Here is a 21,343-nt window from a genome sequence, read left to right on the forward strand (position 1 = left end):
TAAAACCGATACCAAAAGCTTTAGATACCTTTTCTGAGTTGTCACAAAACCAATAAAATTATATTTTTTGTTTAGAATACTTGTTTGGAAGGTTCTTTGCAAGACCTATTTTTGTGAGGTCCTCAAACAAAAATTTAATAAAAAATAATTTTCGCTGCACTTTATCATTGAAAATGTAATATGTACGTGTGTTCAAAGTGAAAGTAAGTGTGATGTATAGATAAGTATATGTGATACAAATATGTGCATATTGTAGCTTCATCACGTAGTAAAAGGAAGAGAGTGCAAAAGTTTAGTGTTATAAGCAAGAGTATTTCATCCTATATGATTTTTTCATGGTATGGATGTTTTCAAATAATCCTTCCGAACATCATTGCAACCTTCATAAGATATTTTGGCTGAAAGTTGAATGAATAGCGCGCAAGTGTCGGGCAGAATGACAGATAATATTTCGTGCCGTGTCGTTGGACCTTTGTCCAACTGAAAAACATCTGAACGCCAAAATTTCATGTCAAATTTGCTTTGACAATCTATTTATTAATCTTTTACACTACTAACGTCTTCTTTGGAGAGTTTTTGACATTTGTCAGTTGGTCCAACTAGCGAATCAAATTCGTTAGTTGGACATAGGCTGTGGACCAACCAGTGAATCACGACTGTATATTCCTCATTCATGACTATAATACAACCCGTGCAAAAACGGCTTTCGTTGATAATGGTTTGCCTCAAGGCGAGATGGATGTCGCAATAAAATCACCTCCCCGACTAAAAATGAACCCACCCTCCGCAACCGGGCCATTTGTAAACTTTTCCGGACCGAAGACAAGAAATGTTTGGATCTATTGCAGATTTTTCGAGTTCTGATGAAGCAATATTCGGCGGTGACAGAAACATCAATAATTAGCCCTGATAAGCTTCTGGTGGAGGAAAATAATTTGAAGTACGCAAATTATATTGCTGGCTACAGGCCTTTTGCAAAGGAGTATAGTGTATATGTACCATCTAATCGGGTTGAATGTGACGCGGTCGTCCTCATGTTAGCTGTTTTACCCCTTTATAAGACAGTGGCAACTATATAGTCACCTTTTCTTTTCCTGCATGGACAATACAATTAACTCGATTTTGAATAAAATACTCTACACCTAAGTTGGTGATCAAAATTTGTAAAAACAAGTATTTTTTATCCGAAAACGCGGTTCTTGAGTTGCAAAAAATACAAAGATCAAAATAAAATGAATCTAAATAGGTGGCAATATACTTGTCTCAAACCCATTCCAATGAAGGCTTTGAATTACTTTTAAAATGTTTCCCTTCTTTTTGAGCTTGCAACATCAGCTATGGATGAAAAACAACAAACAAACAACACGAAGTCAGAGAAATCGGGATAAGATCATCCAAAAAAATACCACCGCCTGTGGTCTGTCCTAGTGCCTGAGAGCTAAATGGTTTACGAAAACGGGAATCGGTAAGCAAAAATTCCTATTCCAGTGAGAGTACCCCGCTCAGCACCAGCTAAATAGGATAATTCGAAACGACTAGCGCCAAGAAAGGTAGTTGTAAAGACATGTCGGTCATTAAGGTCAGCACCTCTGGATCGTTTCGCGTCTCGGCAGGTGACGATATTTACAGTAGACATCAGCAAGTTAGATATAGCGCGAAAGTTGGACAGCAAGCAAAAAACAACAGCAATGGAAAATCTACGAACAATTAACACAATATAATAAGAGTAAACACACAATCCCTACTGAGGTAATACCTAACGGTGACTGCGTAAGTTGAAGGCTGGAAGGAACAAGAGGTTTAGGTTTAGTCGGTAAGCTTATTACAAATCACTGCAGTAATCCGCACTGCCACGAGCCACAGGCAGCACTGTCTGTTCAAGATTCCTTCTCGATAACAGACATTGTCCCAATTTGTTGAGCTGAGTCGATTGATACAAAAGAATAGGGCCTCCAGACCTGAGAAAAGATCTTCAAAGTTTGAGGGTTGCTAAACCCTTCTTTTGTAAGAAACGAATAAAACCAACCCCCTTAAAAATGTCCTGAGCACTGGCCTGAACAGAGATGGAGGTAAAAACAGTGAATCTAGCAATAACAAAAATGGTTACATAAAAACGGGCATAACGGTAGCTAGCTTAAGCTTTCGTTTGGATTTATTCCTATACTATCCTTAAGAAATACAGTTTCATAAAATGTGTTTACCGGGCGGTGGCAACTATATCGCCACCTTTTTCAAAACAGTTTTTATTACGAAATAAATGTAGATTCTAAACTATGTGAAAGAACCGTGTTTCCATTAATATAACATTCATTATTAGCTCCAAACTCTCGGGCTTATCAAGGGTTAAAGACCCCACGCTTCAGTCAGGGAAGATACAGGATGTTTGCATTCAACATCAGTGGCAGCTGACAGGAATACGTCATACGTCAACTTAGACTGTTATCGGGTGACCTTCGTCGGTTTTGCTCTACCTACCTCCTCTTTGACAATGATCGTCTACCTGTTCGCCTTTTTGTGCCACGGGTAATGAAATGCAAAAATTGTAAACAATCAGGACACACAGCCTCCCATTGTAGAATAAGGTTCGTTGTGGGAAATGCGATGAGAATCATGTGGATGACTCCTGGGGGAGGGGTGTCGAAAAGTATCTTTACAGTGGGGGAAATCAACATAATCTCCCGACATGATGATACAGTGCGGAGAGAAACTGAAGATTTCCTTTCATGGACCCTCTAAGGTATCTTTCGCAGAAATGCTGCTTTAAATAGCTAAGCCACAAGTCTCTACAAAAATCTATACTGGCTTGTCTACTGACGATGGTGACTCTGATGAACACCAGGAGGGAACATCTTCTGCTGCGCCTAGAAGCAATAGAAAAAGGAGGAACTTTTCCTCTCCTAAGATTCGTTGTAATGTTCAGAAGGTGTCTCTTCAATGTCCTCCAAAATAACAGTACTTACTGGTGCAAAACCGAAGCAAACAGCTCCTGGTCTCCGAAACCTGAGCTCAGAAAAGAAGTTCCCAGCACTGTGGACCGTATTGTTACAGAACTCCCTCTAAAAAGCATCCTGGTAAGCTTTCTCACTGCAATAAAAACATTCTTAATGCAGTTGACTGCAAAATAGCCCCTCCTTTCAGCGATTGTATCCTTCGATAGCTAATTCGAACGAGGTCACGGATTTGATCACTGTTTAACAGTAGCATTAAAAAAACATTATCCCGAAACTCGATCCTTTTAAAATTTATTATGCGAAACATGACGTACTTCGGAAATAGATTTTAATTTTTTTTTGCTTGGATCGAGAACACTCTTACGGAAGAGTACTTTTGGGGATCAAAACGTGCTATTTTTTCAATAGAATTAACCTTCCCTCGACACCAGGCATTGAAGATCTTGCGACATTGCAGAACTCTTTCCCGCACTGAACTTAGTTTTAGTTGATTTTAACTCCCACGGCATAGCATGGGATTGCTTTCATGATAATGATAATCGAAATCTACCTCACTCCAAAAACTTTGTGATCCATTGACAATTTTGAACACCGGTGAAATGACACGGATCCCTGCTCTACCAGCGCGCCCAAGTTCCTTAGACTTGTCCCTCTGCTCGACTCGGTTAGATTGCATGTGGAAGGTAATTCCTGATCGACACGGCAGCGATCCTCTGTCAATTTTAATCACTATTGCTAACGGCTTAAGGCCAACGAGTACAATCAATATTTCGTCTGACCTCAAACGAAATAGTGATTGGAAGAGCTAAGCATCCTGCATCCGGTAAACTCGAGTCCATGCAAGACCTTCCTCCGGAGGAAGAGTACGGCTTCTTAGGTGGCTTTATTCTCGACACCGCTATTCAAGCTCAGAAAACGTGTACCAAACGCGAACTCTCGTGGAAGGTCTCCCAACCCGTGGTGGGACAAAAAGTGTTGAAACGTGTACGCGAAAAAGGCCACCGGCGTACAAGATCAACCGGAATGGCGGGTTACCTGAGCCAATGAAAATTGTTATGAAAGCCAACAAACGCTTACTGTCGCTGGTTCGTTGACTGATTAATGAGAGAAACCGAACCTGAAACAGTACTAACGAGAGAGTTGGACATTCGATTTCGCCAAGAAGGTTTGTACGGATTCCGCCCCGGCACAGAAGATCTACCGCGCCGCTTCCCCCCGCGGACGATAATGTAACAATAAAGCCCCAGCCCAGGACCAGACATAATGAAATTTTACTTGTTAAAGAATCTGCCAAGAGGCGTTTGTTGAATTAATTTAGTATGTTTCTTAAGAGTAACCTTGTCCCTCATGGCTGGAGGCAAGTGAAGGTCCACGCCATCAAAAAAAAACAAGAAGAACAGCCTTCGATCACAACTTGTATGGACGGATTGAAATGCTCTCTTCTATTCGGAAGTTAATCGAGAAAATGGTCCTGTTCTGTCTCGACAATTGGGCCGAAGCAAATAACTTACTGTCAGATATACAATTTGGCTTTCGTAAAGGCAAAGAGACGAACGATTGCCTTGCGTTGCTCTTAACAGGAATTCAAATGGCATATGCTAGCAAAGAGCAGATGACATCAGTTTTCTTACTGACTCAGGGGGCTTGTCTGAAAAACATATGTATTTTTCGCAAAGTTATTTGTCGACATCACGAATTAGCTACGTGGACCTTCCCCAGGGCTCATGTCTAAGCCCCCTTCTCTACAATTTTTAAGTGAATGACATTGACAAATTTCTTGTCAATTCCGTCACGCTAGGGCAGCTTGCAGATGCCGTTGTGGTATCTATCTAGAATAGGATCCGCCAGCTGGCTTCTTCTTATATTTTACTAATCCCTGTTGAAAACGACATACCCCCACTCGACCAATGTTTCCAAAATATTGGTTTTGTTTCGGTCGTATATTTGTTCTGATTAAAATATTCTATATTATGTACCAATTTCATGCTTCTGGAAAAATCAAAGATTTAGTCTTTATATCCGCATTTAAACGATCATAACGTTTTTTCCATCGGAATACAGCAAAACAAAATAATATATATTCGTTGTTGGACATTACGAAAAATATCTTCATGCCTCTTCATTTTTGTAAGTTGCTTTCTGAGTCAAGCAACCTCTGTCACAAGAATAATCTTCTCTGTTCGGATTTATTTTAAATATTCTAAAACTACTTTTCTGCAAGGTTTCCTTTTTGTTTTGGAGCAATGTATAGGTTTGTTTCAGTACTACATGTGATCGTTTCGGAGAAAACAGCAGTAGAAAATACACGCTCCTATTTACACCGATGATCGATTCAGTTGAAAACTGTAAAATTCAACTGTATCGATAGTACCAAAGGAAGAACAAGAAGCGACTTCCGGGATAACTTTCTCCCTGTTTGCTCAGTACTTCCAATTTACTCGGTACTGGAACAAAGACAATTTTTACATGAAGTTACAAATATTTTCATACTTTCGCTACACAGCCTGTTGATTTAGAAAAGAGGCATTTCCGCATTATTCTGTACAAAGAACATAATGCACGATAACCGCGCTACCGGATCTCTCGGGAACTTTGATTTTTTTAAAGTGCTTAATTTGCATTAAGCACTTTAAAAAAATCACGAACTTAGCTCACTTTTTCGCCACAACTTTGTATATAACCACTTCATAGAGGTATATTTCAGTCCCTAGGGTGGCTCAGCTTGTTGAACAAAGCCTATGTTAAGAGTTAGCATATTATGTACTAGACTACCGCCCCAATACCTCAACAGTAACAGTTTCGGGGGGGGGGGGGGCGTATGTTTAAAAACAGGGCATTGCCATCACCAAACAAAATTCACATCAGATTTACAAACCATTTTGTAAGTTTCTATCACAGGGTGTCTACTATAAAGTAGCCTTGCTTTATTGGTATTATTGAAATATCTCATGAAGTATTCAGACTCCCATATGAATCTTTTACACCATCTTTCCAACATGATTCTAAATATTTAGAAAGTAAAAAATGGATCGAGATATAAAAATATTCAATTTGTTTATACTAATTTCCGAACTCTTAAGTTCAATAAAAAATCCAACTTTAATTTTAATTTCTTTCCATATATTGTAAAGTTTACGAGTTATCATTATGGTTATTATGGTATATGTACAATTTATTGAATAATAAGCTTAACAAATAACAATTTACACACTTTTTTGTTAAAGGGTGTGAGAAATTTTTTTCGAAGAAATCGGATATTAATTTTTATGTGGAATGCACCCTTCATAGCAAAAAGCACCAATTTAGTACTTTTCGTTATGTTTGCATTCACGCTGCTCATTTTCCGGTCCACTTTACGTATAGTGGCGTTATAGTTTTCGTACCCCATCAATGTCGTTGCGCCCCATCCAGGTTGTTGCGCCCTATCCAAGTCGTTGCGCCCCAGCTTTAAATTGGCGACTAACCAGCAAATATTCTACAACAACAGCGCTGCGGCAAAGACCGACTATTATATGAGCGGTTCACGCTCGAAAGAGTGACGCAGAGTACTGCACTGGATGGGTGCGATTTTACGAAGTTTTAGCTTCCGAAGGCCCTACATTTTCTGACAGAGTGAAGTTCTGGAATGTTGAATTTTTTCATTGTTTAGGAAAGCAAAAGTAGTACAGAGCTAGTGTCAGACCTTCATGAGACCTAACGAAGTCACTTTTTCAGGTATTCGTCAATACAGATTTGTTGGTAGACGGTTCAGATTTTAATAAAAAAAATACATAATTTGACACATCTACAGATCGCTTGCAACATAAAAAAAACTGTTTGTGCAATTCGACAGCTTCATCTTAGGCCAATTCAATAAATTTCCTAAATGAAAAATTACTTTTTTTTAAAGCGGTTTTTTAACCAAAGCTTTGGAAGTTATACCTGGGCGTAGAAGAGCCGGTATATTAATATATATTGTTACTTAGTGTAGAATTAGACTTCATCCTTTACGGCTATTATACAACCGCCAGAAGAAACCTAAAACGTTGGTACACAATCGGGAATAGCGAATCAGAAAAGGTGACTATATGTCAGTGATTCACTAAATACCGAATGGATATAGGCTATGATGTAAAACCTTAAGGTCCGTGCAGTCTTCGGTACGGAGCAATTCATTGACCTAGGAACTCCTAGCATGTTGTTAGTCGCCTCTTACGACATGGGAGCAGCTTCCCAGAGGTTCTATTCTTGGCTGAAATAGTGCAAAAGGATTTCAGCCCACCGGACACCACACGGCTTTATTATTGCGAGCATATAAGGAAATATACAGTGGTATATATGATGCATCAATATACATTCTTTACGTAGCATAATATTTTCAAGCGTTTGAACCAGTTACGCGGATTAAATAATTAAATAATTGCCATAATTATGCTTTATGAAGCATATTATTTTATGCTTTATGAAGCATATTATTTTACAAATAGGGAGCAGTATTTTACCCCACTATCTATGATAAGAAATCCATATTCAACAGTTCCAAATAGGGTATATAGGTTGTACAGGGATTAAAACCATTCTTGAAGCTTTCTTGCATGCACGAACTTTCTTGCCCTTCAAGATATTTCACAATTTTAAAATAAGATGCATTTTATGGCAAGAATCTTTTGGAATATTCGTTGTTTCCAAAGGCATACCTTTGGAAACAACGAATATTCCAAAAGATTCTTGCCATAAAATGCATCTTATTTTAAAATTGTGAAATATCTTTGAACGGCAAGAAAGTTCGTGCATGCAAGAAAGCTTCAAGAATGGTTTTAATCCCTGTACAACCTATATACCCTATTTGGAACTGTTGAATATGGATTTCTTATCATAGATAGTGGGGTAAAATACTGCTCCTTTTCACTATTTGTAAAATAATTGATTTTAAACAAATTTTAAGTTTTTTACAGATGAACACATTATATTTGAAGCTATCGACATCCAACAGATACCACAGGAATAGCCCAACATAATTGGATTTTGTTAAGTATGCTTAGATGCCGAGTCGGTCTACTTCAGTTCATTTAATATTGTGCATTGCCGTATAATTGACCAGAGCTACTACTCTCCACTCGTTCTGGACAATTATTTTTTCATTCATGTGTCTTTAAACCTCTGAACAATTATCCCTCTGTTGAAAGCGAAATCATTTTTCACTACCTCGGTCTTTCATTCTGACACCATAAAATACGCACATTCTAAGCAGGGGCTTATGTGTAAAAATGTTCAAATATTCATTTTTACATATAGTTATTTAAGCGCAAATTATTATTATGAAACTGGGTGGAATTATTATTGAAAAGAATATCAATTTAATTTAACTCCTATCTTAGTCCATTGAATGTAAACATGCAATGTGTGCCCAACAGATGCTTTGACTGTGTGTGTAGCAAGAGCCCTATTTTCGATTTGTTTTCCTCCACTTGTGACTGGTGGAAAAAAACAAATCGTTGAACATACAAACGCAGTTACAGATTGCCAAGTACTAAAATGTAAAAGTAAATAAAATGAAAATTTCATCATATATGAACAGCATGTTTCGATCGAACAGCGCTTCCAAATTAATTTTGACATTAAAAATGTCTTACTCCACTATCTGGGGCTAGGTGTCATTCTAAAATCTAAACTATCTCCCATGTAACGAAACTATGTAAGGTTTGCACGCTTATAACTCCGATATTACTAGATGGATTTTAATCATTCATACACCAACCGATTCAGAAACACCTAACTTAAATATTGGTAATAATTTAATATCTCCCCAATAAAAGTAGACTTTTGGAAATTGGTAAAATTAAAAAGTTAAAAAAAAACGGGAAAAATACCATTCGTGAGGCAGATTTCTCAGACACAGCCGTCAAAAGAGGGCAGCTTAGTTGCTCAATGAAACACGAAAAGTCATAAATAGAAGCAACGCATGTCCGTTTAAATCAGTTGTTGCTCTTATCCCACACGAGCAACGTCGTCTCCGGGCGATGCAATAAGCGCTATCGATTTTCGGTAACGTTGGCATTTGCACACACTCGCACCTAAGTGACTAAACCATATACGGTTAGTTTATAAATAGAGGTGACGCGTACCCGTTTGAATCAGTTTTTGTTCTTATGTCGAACGGGTAAGATCATGGCTGCAGCGTCTGGGCACTACAATAAGCGGTAGACGCTATGCATTTTCGGTAGCGGTGGCCGTGTGCGGATTTTTCGGGTACCAGCACGGTGTCACAGAATGATTTGCAAAGTGGGTGGGCGGGGTGGTTTGGATTTAATTCAATACGGTGTGTGCTGCTTAAGAGTGTTGCGTTTGAAAAAAATATATTTATTTTTATGCATGCGTGTGCGTTGTAACTTGTTAATCCATGTTTACGGCGCTTTGTAGCTGCGTAGGGTAAAGAGCCAATTGGTTTTCATGTTTCATATTTCGGTTATATATTTTTTATCAGTAAGGCATCTGACAACGTGCTTCTGTAGTTATTGCACTGTTCAGCAGCGTCGTATTTTATATAGGAGAGTACAATCAGGCTTTTTACGCGGATTTTGAAATTTACGCGGTTTTCATTAACGCGTTTTTTTAAATTTTCTCGGTTTTCATTTACACGGCCTATATCCCCTGCGTGAAAAATCTGAGTGTAATTGCATCGGAAACAATCGCATTCCCATCAGAACTTTTTGTTTTTTTTAATTTCAAACACTTTTGTTTCGTACTGCACGTCCCAGCAGCAGTTGAAGCGGGTGTTCTTTTTCGATTCAAATTCAAGCCATGTCTTAAGCGTTACTGCACGGAAACGCTCCCGATCGCATAGCAACTAATATATTAGTCGAATTTCTGAAATCGATTGGTTAAAATTTGGTACAGCTAAACGATTGTTGATTTTTCTAAACTTTCATTTTTGTTTTTGAATGAGCAAAACAGTTGCTGAAACAACTAAATCATCTAGTTGAAAATGTGATGCTGTCAGTTAGCAAAGACACACACCATCCGAATCAGCTCATCAAATAGCTGTAACAACTAATATAATTGTCGATTTCAAGATTGGTGCGAGTTGAAACTGAAAACCGAGATGGTTGTTTTAGTCAATTGTAATATTGGAATAATTCCCAACCAGTTGTAACAACTAATATAATTGTTGATTTCAAGATTGGTGCGTGTTGAAATTAAAAACCAAGATGGTTGTTTCAATCAATTGTATTATTGAAAAATATCCCAACCAGTTGTAATAGCTAACGATTTTGTTAATTTTAAGGATTTGTTACCCAGTAATAAAAAGCCAAATTATCTTCAAAGAAGTTTATTGCTATCATATCAATGGCTTGATTTATCCATCAAACGCGTTGTATCACTATATAGGAAATATAAATATTAACACTGTTCAGCGCCATTAATTCTATTTTATAACAAAAATATATAGTATTGACTTTCTATAGTAATGGTGATAGCCAGATCGACCGAATAATGCTTAAGATTTGTTCTAGTCGGATTACTCATTTTACATTGCCATATTGGATCTCCATTATTTTCGAACTTCTTTCTAACCATGGGATCATGATGAATTTTCAAAAAAACATTACATATCTTGTTTGGATGGATGATTTGTAAAAAACACATGAAACATACACACCTGGTTCCAGAAGATTTGCTCACGTTCGAACATCAGTCGAATCATGCAATTTGCTGTCTACCTGATGTATTATATAAAAATACTTCCATAAATTCACATATATATCACTAAATTATTTAGGCACTTCTAAGTATTATAACTGGTTTATTAATCTAAACTTCAAAATCAAGCTCTTTTATGTTAGCCTCAAAAATTTTACAAAATGAACATAGCGAGAAAACTGACGTATCCTTTTCGACTAAAGAAATGGTTAAATAAAATTTGCAAATTTTTGTTTCCTTTTTGCTGTCTTTATTTTCTGAAAACTGACAGCTTTCAAAAACAACTAATTTTTTCAGCCAATTGATGATGCGAAAATCAACAGGACAGTTAGTTGAATCAACAATTTTTAGTTGAAACAGACAAGACAAAAATCAAAAATTGCAATATTCATTTTTTGTGATTGCGGGGTTTTCCGGGTGGACTTAAAATTGTTTTCCCAGTTTAACCAGTCAGAATATCTGTCCTACCCTATGTATTTAAAACACAGTTCTAATTGCGTTTTAAGGTATACAACTAATACGGTTGGGTATACTAATTTAAATTTTAAAATAAATCTGTTTTAAATTATGAAACAAACCGCTGTACTGAAGATATAATTATGTCAGTCCTATTACCACATAAAACACCTATATAACATAAAACGCTGCAGAATTGGTTTAATAATACAATGTTTACACTACAGAGTTATAACACGTTTTAATAATTAGCAACAAGAAAAATGTCACCAAGATAGCATAAAAACCCGTTTTAACTGGTAGTGCGAACGTTGCATAACAATGTAATTTATCAAATAATTTCATTTTTCCACCACTAATTGATCAAAAAATACTTACACTTAAGATTGTTTACTTAAGTTCATTAGTACATTATTGAAAATTTAAATGGAAAATGAAATTTCATATTTTATGGAGAATCTGTATATTTCCGTTGGCGGGCGTGGGTTTCCTCATCACAGCTCTCAATATGGAACTTTTCTTTTGAATATATTTTCTGGACAGACCAGCCTATTTTTACTAGATGGATCAGCCAAATAATGCCAATCACCTAGTGATATACTTGATTAATTAATAGATTACCGTTAAAAGACCTTCAATAAATTATGTTTTAATGGGGAGGGTATATAGCAAATTGTAACATATGAAAACAGGCGAGTGAACAAGAACGTGTGTCGATATGTGTGATAGATAAAAAAAAAAGCTATATTTTTAATGTCACCGTGGTCGTGTCCTGTACACAACCCTTTAATTTTTTCTTCTACAATTCGACTTGTCAACACGAATGGTAGACAAATTTGAATTCGTGGTGAGTCATAAAATGATTACCCTTTTGTATGGGACCTTGGCGTATTTAATTTGTATTTGATCACACTCTGCATAATCACGAACAAAGGAGTGCAATATAGTTGCTCCGACCATTCATAAAAATAAAACAAATTTTCTGGAAAATCATTTGGCATCCCTGCGCTAACACAAATATTTCATGTGTTTGCACTCTTGAAAATTCATGAAGTTCAAACAGCACAAAATTTTTTTCGCGTGGCGATTTGTTTGACGTATACGCCGGTTTGACTATATTTGACAAACAGTGTACTGATCCATCAAACTTGTTTTATTATGTTTGTCAAACAATATTAGGCGTAACGTCCGGTAACGCATCAATGCAAATATTTGATAAAAAAGTTTGTTAAACAGTTGATCTCGTGTACTGGCCTTGTCAAATTTGTTTGTCAAACACGTTTATTTGATCAAATTTTGCTTCATCAAATATTTCACGTTATGACAGTGTACTGGTAACTTTAGTACCTTTTGAATAAGTACTCTTGGTATATGTTTAGACTTTGGATTCCGCCCAAGTTGGAATGTATATGTAGCAGAGATGCCAGATTTGCAGACAAGTCTGCAAATTCGCAGACTTTTAATTTAAGCTGATTTTTCCGATGACGCAGATATTTGCAGATTTTATGGTTTGGTTCCAGATATTTACAGATTTTTGAATATAAAGGCTTTTGGTTACACTAGCTTTCCTGACATTTTTTGTTCTTCCCAGACCGTTAAAATTATTATTGCAGACATTTGAAAAAAGTACCTGGCATCTCTGATATGTAGCACCGACTACAGACTCTTTAGACACAGACTAGCGAAGTGTCAAAAAGTGCAGCCAAACGAGCATGATGATTTTAAGAGGGGAAGCACAAGAGGAAGCCCATGCAAAGCAGTGTAGTGCACTGTCAAAACGAAAATGTCATAATACTCACTTATTGAATGCCGAACAATCAATTTCTATCAACACTCGGGAATTGTTTGATCTTCTTATAAATGCTGAAACATTTTTCTCTGAATCTTTGAGTTTGTCAACATTCAATTTAATATCTGCTAGTTTGTACCAAAAACTAGTATGAACAAACGATTTCGGCGGCACAAACTTCAATATACTTTTATCGCTTTTCTCCATTTTCTCGAATCTGCAATAAAGACAGCGATTACATTTCCATTCTATTTTGCCACGATTCTTAAAAGAAATAACTAACAAGCATAAAAAAAGAAAGTGCATGTACTGTACGTACTGATAGCCATTTATAAACAATTAAGTACACGAGGGTATATCAGGTTAAGGATATTAATCGATTAATCACTAAAATAATCTGCTAGTGACACTCTTTATCAGGTCAGGATGTTAAATTCCGGGATCTTTAGATAAATAGTCATACCTACTTTTAGTTAGTGATTTTACGAACAATTGAGACAATCCAAAAACTTTTACAGGGATACCTATAAAAAATCATATGTGTGAGCTTTTTGACGAGTATTCATCCGACCTAACGACATTTCTCACTGAAACTATACTTCTGATCCAATATGAAAAGTAAACTAACCAATTATTACTGCCAAACTAAAATTAGAATTTCCTATTTTGACGGCTCATTTTAATGTTACTTTTCTGATCAGCTGATTTCTGTTTTATTCGTTATTCCTTCTGACGTTTCTCAGATAGATCGAGGCAAGACAGATACACAGGTGTGCACATTTTTTCTATGAGCGCGGTTGTCATTTTTCTTTGATGAAGCAGAAAAAACAAGAGGATATGAAGAAGAAAAGCACAAAGAAATGACGTAGTGGGCATTCCTGTTGCCATTAGTTTTATTTCGGTTCGGTCATAGTTAAGTTAATCGGGTTTTTGAGGTAGAAAGTGCACTGAGAAACAAATAGTTAGCATACTTTCTATTCCCGTCTCTTTTCTTCTGCTTTGATTTTTATGCATTTTCATGCATATGCTTCTAGTAAGCATTCAATGAGTGGATAGACCCGTATATGCCCAATGCATAAAATTTACAGCAGAAGAAGCGAGAGGCAGATAAAAAAGTATGCTATCGTTGCATAAATAAAATTCTGCGTGTGTCCATAAGTCGACATAGACCTTTCATCAGGGCTTAAATCGCAAATGTAAACTGCGTTTTTGCTATAATGACATTATGCGGCCAAAATACTACAATATGTATTGAGGTGAAAAGTAGTTAAAATGGTTTTTAGTTTGATTTATAATTAAAGAAAACAAAACGGCGAAACATGCATTTTCTTCGAGATTTCCACTTAGGCCCTTCTTCTCATATGGAAGATAAAGGCTTAACCACAGAGAACAGACATCCATGATCGAACAAAAATATTTAAAAAACGTGTGTAAACATTTGAATTAATATACGATAAACACTAACGCCGCCACACCAACCTATCACAACTATCCGTCAAATCCATTCCGGAACCGGTTCGAAATCCTGAATGGATTCAGTATGGAATCTTGCTCGAAGAAAACAACCGATTCCATCTCTATCGGTTGATGCATTTGAGCTGGGATTCATGCTGGAAGTCCGAACCGGTTCCGGACTAGTTTGACTGGGTAGAGGAATAACCGCCGTCAAATCTGTCGAACTCAGCCACAAAAAACATGCCGACAGTAGCGCACCTGGTTTGGATATCCCGACTACCTCCGAAACCGTTAGGGCGCGTTTACGTAAAACTATGCATAAAATGCATGTATTTGGTTTTCTTGGAAAAACACTATTTTTAAACTGGGATTTCAATGAAATCGATTGTTGGATGTATTTAAACAGGATTGGCATAAAATGTTTGGCATTTTAAAGAGGAAATTGTTGAAAATAACCAATTCTCGACAAACATATGATTACGGCCTAAAAGCCAACTGTCAAAATCCACTTTGAATGGAAATTTCGGACAAACCGTTACACGCCAATCACAGATGTTGGTAGTAAAGGAAAGAGAAAAGTTTTCTCTTTCATAAACTGTTGTGAACTGTGTTCGACTAGTAACGGTTTGTCTGAAATTTCCATTCAAAGTGGATTTTGACAGCTGGCTTTTAGGCCATAATCACATGTTTGTCGAGAATTTTCAGTTTTGACAATGTTTGCTTACATCTACCGCAAATGCAGGTATGTAACGCATAACGATGCGGAAAAAAGCACAACCCTGTTTTTCAAAGGGGTGGCTATTATTGCACTTTTGACAGATAATCTGTCAAATTGTTGGCTGAAAGTTGTTTGTTTTGCTCTTTCTTTCGTAAGCAAGAGTATATTTTTTACAATTTTTAATTTAGTAATATTTAATATTAATGTACACGGTTAAATAAAACAACCTGCAGAAAAGTTCTTTTAACTTACTTTTGAGTTGTGCGTCGCTTTCGCACTTATTAGTGTTGTCAAAAACAAAACGAGAGGTTCGACTCAGTCGAGATCTTCCGTGGGGGAAGTTACTTTTGAGTTGTTTGGGGTGAACTCAAAATTAGGTACATTCAACTTAAATTTGAGTATAAAAAACCTATCAATGAGTTGTAATTTTTGCCGTGGTTAAATGGAAACTACCTTCAACACGGTTTACCTAATTTTAAGTTCCCCCACGATACCACGAGATTGAGTCAAAGGAACTCAATTTTAGGTAGTTTTTTGTTTCCGTGTAGAGTTCAAGTCCTGGTGGTTCCATAGATTGATTCGCGTGTGTTGTTGGACGATTGCGCGCGGGTCGTTAATCTGATATGTACTTAATTTTTGGTGTGCGGTTCAGATACTAGAAGAGAGTTCTACAATTTCACTAGAGTTCCGTCATGTCGCCATGGAACGTGTTATTTAGTGGATATGAGCGATATTTTTAGATTTGTCCAACTTAATGTATGGACCTAAGTTGCTAGGACGGAGGGCAAAGATGATCGCGCGAACACGAGCGTTTTTGGGTTCGCGTTTGTAACTTGGTAAGTACTAAAACGTTCAACTTATTACTGGCATATTATCAAGCTTGCGCGATCGCGGGCGCAGGTGTGCGTAGACGATCACGAAGGGCTTTAGCGTTTGTATTTTAACATGTTTGTCGCGTGTGCTAGCGTATATGTAACTTCGCGTGGAGGATTTCGATTTTATAACCGTGTGGTTATTCGCATATTCGCGTGTGTTCTTGAATGATCGCGCGGACCGTGAATCTGATGCTTAATTTCCAGTGTATGGGTTCAGAAACTAGAAGAAAGTTCCTCCATATCATTAGAGTTCCCGGTCATGTCGCTATGGAAGGTGTTGTCTAGTGGATATGAGCGACATTCCTTTATTGGTTCCACTGAAGGCATGAGTCTAGGCTACTACAACCGAGGGTAGGGACGTCCGGATGTGACCAATCCATGATCATACTCACGCCCGCGATCTCGCTAATGTGTCATTTCCCGGAAAACCGTTTTCTGAAATGCATCATTTCCTAGAAAACAATTTCGCGGAATTTCCCGGAAAATAAAAAGAAACCTCGTAACTAACCGACCAAACTGTGTTCTAGGAGATTTTACCTACTTTAGAACATAAAAAGTTGTTTGAAAATATTTTTATCTTGAGTTGTTACTGTGGTTATCATTGAAAATTGGCGAAAAACAAGATTGCAAAACTGTCATTTTAAATATTTAACCTATTCGATTCCGCGATATTTCAAAAAATTAATTTAAATTGATCATTATATGAACATCTTATATTTTGGGTGATATTGGTTCCAGATTTTAAGGATCCAGACAAAATGGTATGTTTTCAATTCTTTTACTATTTTGAACAGATTTCGTCGCATGGTAAACTTCGATGAAAAGCATAATACACCACTGTAGAATTTTTAAGATTTCGAAATTTTGTTATTAAATTAAAATGATATAACAGAATATGTAAGGCTAACAGAATACCTAATTGTTTATATATTCAATTCCTATCATTTTAGGTAAACTCCAAGCATAGTACAAAATCCAAACGCGTTTTTTTCAAATCCACTTAAAACCACGAGCTAGCCGGAAATGTATCTCGAATTAATCTTTTTTGATTCATCGATTTTTTCGATTTTAGTTTTTTTAATACATGATATCTGTATCGATTTTGTTGGCTATGTTCGGCAAATTTAAGACTGACTAAGAGAAACGAAAGCAATGAAATTGCAAGACGGATTTTATAAATGGTGGAGTGCTTTTAAATATATTTTCAGCGTTTTACGTATAATTGAAATAGTAAAAAAAAATCCTACGCCAGTCACTTGCTATCGTTACAAGGAATCATAAAAAAACTTTGGTTTTTGGTACTGGCACATTACAGGAGATAGATTTCGGGCCCAGATTAAAAAAAAAACGTACTGGTGGGAAAATGCGGAACAAATTACTTGAAGTTAATATTTTAGTGCTGCATAAGTCGTATTATGAATCCCTTTTTTTAGGATCTCAATTCATCTCTTTATTACTTAAAAAAATATCTGAAATATGCTTATGCCGTGCTCTAGAATGGTAATGTTTTCCACCCCGTTGGCAACATTTTTATAATAATCAATCCCTAGTACTCTAAAAATGCCCTGAATACGTTGATTGATTTTCGTTAAGATTAAGTAAAAGATAACGAAAAAATATTACCATTTCCTAAAATTTAGGCATAATAAAATTTCTGGAACCTTTGAGGGGGGGAAGGGGAGGAGTTGCTTCTCTAATCTTCCGGTCATCACATCGCATGCTTTGGTATTGTTAGTATGAATAACAAACATGAAGATGTGACACAAGGCGCCAACAGCGCACTAAAATCCTGTCAATCCTATTTTTCGTTGGATTGTCTGCTCTAAATATATCACCAGGGGACCATTCATAAATGATGTTAGATATTGACAATAGGGGAAGAGCGTCACGTAACGAGATAAAAACTAAAAATGAATTTTAGACGTATCAGCGGATCAGGGATAAAAAAAACGAACAACATTGCTTATGAATGGCCCCCACACAAAGAATATTCCATAACGAATATCACGTAACATCGGTGACAGAGCATTGGGATCAAGGCCAAGTCCCCCCTGGGTCGAGCAAAACTGAGAAGCAACATCAATTTAGGCACAGATAGCAGACGTCCATTTATTTTCATTTTGTTTTGTTTTGTCTTTTCATTTGTTTCTCCTGCTATGATGTCTAAATCGATCGAGCGTGACGACCAAGGAAACCGAAAGCCAGTGGCCCAAACAGACCAGGAACAGGAGGGAGGACTACGAACAAGAGAACGGACAACAGAGGAGAAATCGTTTACCTATTTATTATAACTACGATACTAATCACAATTATTTTGCTTTTCTTGTTTCGTTTCAGCAAACCAAAATCTAAACGGACTAGCACATACGAACAGTTAGGCTTTGTAGGTTCTCATCTTGACAGAGTCTAGATGGGCGGATGAACGTCTGCCAGAGGGTGGGCTGAGAAATGACAATGACACTGTACGAGATTGCGCTGGGCCTGTGGCCTTCGACTGGCATGGTCCATTCTCATTGATTCGGAAGTCTTCTTGGCTGGTTGGTAGATATGTGCTCCTACTTGCAAGTTGATCAATTCGCTTGGGTGGGGGACATGTAGATCCTACTAGTTGTCGACTCTTTTGATCGTGAGAATGAGGCTAGTTCAGGAAAGGAGTGCAGGACTGGCACCTAAGAGATAGTTAATTATTCAGGATTTGTTCTTATGATTATTAAACTCGATCAAGCACACCGGCTCTCAGAAATGATAAGCAACCCTTTCGGTGTGGTCTGTTCGAGTCGAACCAGGCGGACATTCGTTTCGAGCAAACTTCATGTGGAGAAATATTGCTTACGCCTTTATTGGCAGAGATTCTTTTAACGAAATCCTAAAATACCTTCACTGGTATAGCTACTCAGGATAATAATAATAGAAAAATTAAGGGTTTGCCTGGTCCATAATGTAATGAATATGTATATTGGCTAAAACAGGGATAATCGAGTTATGTTATAAGATAGAGAAGAAACAGCACAGTTCAAGAAAAAGTATTCGCGAGTAAGGACTAATACTGCTAGTATGTTTACCGTTTCAATTAATAGTCGATTGATCTGCTTCGGACCTAGGAGACAAAAAGGAGATTAGGAAGAGACAGAAGCAGATTCAATGCGAAATTTGCCAATAAGACGTTGACCCCAAGGCGATGGTAGGATGATTTTCCATAGGATGACAGACTAGATGACACGACGTTACACGCTCTGAACTTGCGCCAAATAGTTTGTATTCGATTGATCCGCTTCTGACCTAGGGGACCCATGAGGAGATCAGGAAGAAAATAGAAGCGGAATCAATGCGAAGTTTTAATTGCATCACTGACGACTTAGCACGCGTTGTTAGGAGCAGGATACATTGGACCAGACAAAATAGAGAACTTGACGTTACACACTTCGAGACAAACAGGCGCAAAATTTAGTCCTCCTCCCGAGGACCGGTCTTTATTTGGCGGACAGTCGCTAATCCTTCCGATTTTGCAAATTTTGTCTCGCGGGACGGACCGAGATCCCTCAAGCTATAAGCTGCAGTCCTATCAGCCCGTTAAAAAAAAAAAAAAATTCTGGAGCCTTTGAAATTTTACAGATTGTGAATGCATCTGTCTGAAATGCTACCTTCTTATAAATATGCATTCTTCTTTGTAATTATTTGTAGAATGTTATTTTAATCTATAGGAAGTTTCTCTGAAAGTACTCTTCGACTCTTATTGATTTTTATTCTCACTAATATTTTTCTACAGTACCAATGCATTGAAAATGCCTTCAGTTATTTTATACACTGGATTCTGTTTTTACACGCACTTTTTTGCACGGTTTTGCAAAATAACACGATTTTTATGTATAAAATACCTATTTCGATATACCAGTTTAATGATTTCATCATCCCGTGAAAAAAAACCGTGCAAAAAAAAATCCGTGCTATTTCGAGAAACCGTGCAAAAAAAAATCCGTGTTATTTCGAGAAACCGTGCAAAAAAAATATTTTAATAGGCATTTAGTAACGGCAGCTGAAAATAAATGGCATTGGATATTTGTAATGCAAATGGGGATGATCTGCCAATGTGTAAAAATCGCGTATTGTTCAATTTTAGGAAATGAGTTGTTATTCAAAATTCAAGTTATGGTAGTTGAAAATCAATAATGTTGGGCAATGGTTTTTATAGGTTTGTATGCTTTTTAGATATCATCAAATAATAATCTGCGGCCTTCGTCTGGCATGATCCAGTCTCGTTGGTACGGATGTGTTCATGACTGGTTTGTGGATGAGTGGTCCTACTTACAAGTGAATTGATCACTTCGCTTGGGTGGAGATATATGTGACTTCTGTTAGCTGTCGAGCTTGGATATGTTAGCTGGTTCCAAGAAGATGTGCAGGACTGGCACCTACGAGAATATTGATTGTTTCACTCGAGCTTTGGTTCTTGGAAAAAACAAATCGCTTCCTCGGTGTGATATGTTCGAGTTGAATGCTCAGTGGTTGAAATGTGCATTCGGTTCGAGCAGATTGAGTCGTTTGGAGGATTGGTGGTCTCCGAGAGCAGATGCGAATAACTCTGAAGTATCCAATAAAGGGAGATTGTATCTGTGGAACTGAAAAGTATTGTCACTACTCTAGCATATTTTCCTAATGTATTGTACATCATAACAACTACCAATATCGACTATTTAGAACAGAGATTTTCAAATTCTGTTATAAAATCGAGAAGAAATATAGCACAGTTGTAGTGAATAAAGTGTTTGCGAATAAGGACCAATACTGCTGGCATCTTTTATCATATTTATTAATAGTCGATTGATCCGCTTCAGACCTAGGAGACGAAAGAAAAGAATAGGAACAAGACAAAAGGCGGTTCTAATTCTAAATTGGTTTAGTATAGATATAGACGACTCAAACGCACTGGCAAGAGAATATTTTTTAGAAGTAGACAAATTTATTTATTTATTTATTTTCGTCAAGCATATGTAGACTACATAGAATGGTTTTACAATATTTACTTATATACTATACATTATTTCTACGGTTTAGTTCAGATTTGATTTGTTTTCTAGACATGGAAAGGTCAATTATTACACAATTTTCATTATAATGTCGCATCATTCTATTGATGGGGCTATTTTTAGCATAGTTTGTCCTAAAAGATTGTTCTTGGAATAAATTACGAGTTCTTAGTTGTCGGCTAGGTACATAAAATTTTATTTGCGAAAGTAATGATGCGGATTGTACACGTTGAGAAATAATGTCGTTGATAAAGTAAAGCATGGCAAATTCGCGGCGTTCTTTGAGTGTTTGTATATTAATGAGCATGCAACGTGCTTTATACGATGGAAGAGGAAATGTCGTCCAGTTTAGTTTACGAAGCGCGTACAAAATAAATTGTTTTTGGACTGATTCG

The 21,343-nt window shown here is 36.9% G+C and overlaps 1 protein-coding gene across 8 annotated transcripts in view; it reads right to left on the bottom strand.

Moving 5' to 3' along the window:
* The window catches only part of LOC131691084 (ubiquitin-like modifier-activating enzyme atg7), a 429,670-nt gene extending 416,064 nt beyond the window's left edge, over positions 1-13,606 (bottom strand). The window contains exons 1-3 of one of the 8 annotated variants that reach the window (XM_058977278.1): positions 13,505-13,606; positions 13,344-13,400; positions 12,887-13,093 (exon numbers count right to left, since the gene is read on the bottom strand). In XM_058977278.1, the coding sequence (XP_058833261.1) occupies positions 12,887-13,083 (197 nt within the window). In that variant the 5' untranslated portion in view covers positions 13,084-13,093; positions 13,344-13,400; positions 13,505-13,606. Of the gene's footprint in view, positions 1-12,886; positions 13,094-13,339 lie in introns of all 8 variants that reach the window. The other 7 variants (XM_058977279.1, XM_058977281.1, XM_058977283.1 and 4 more) reach the window with 7 other exon arrangements.
* Between the last annotated feature and the right edge of the window lie 7,737 nt (positions 13,607-21,343).

The sequence above is a fragment of the Topomyia yanbarensis genome, chromosome 3, assembly GCF_030247195.1.
Source record: "Topomyia yanbarensis strain Yona2022 chromosome 3, ASM3024719v1, whole genome shotgun sequence".
NCBI lineage: Eukaryota > Metazoa > Arthropoda > Insecta > Diptera > Culicidae > Topomyia > Topomyia yanbarensis.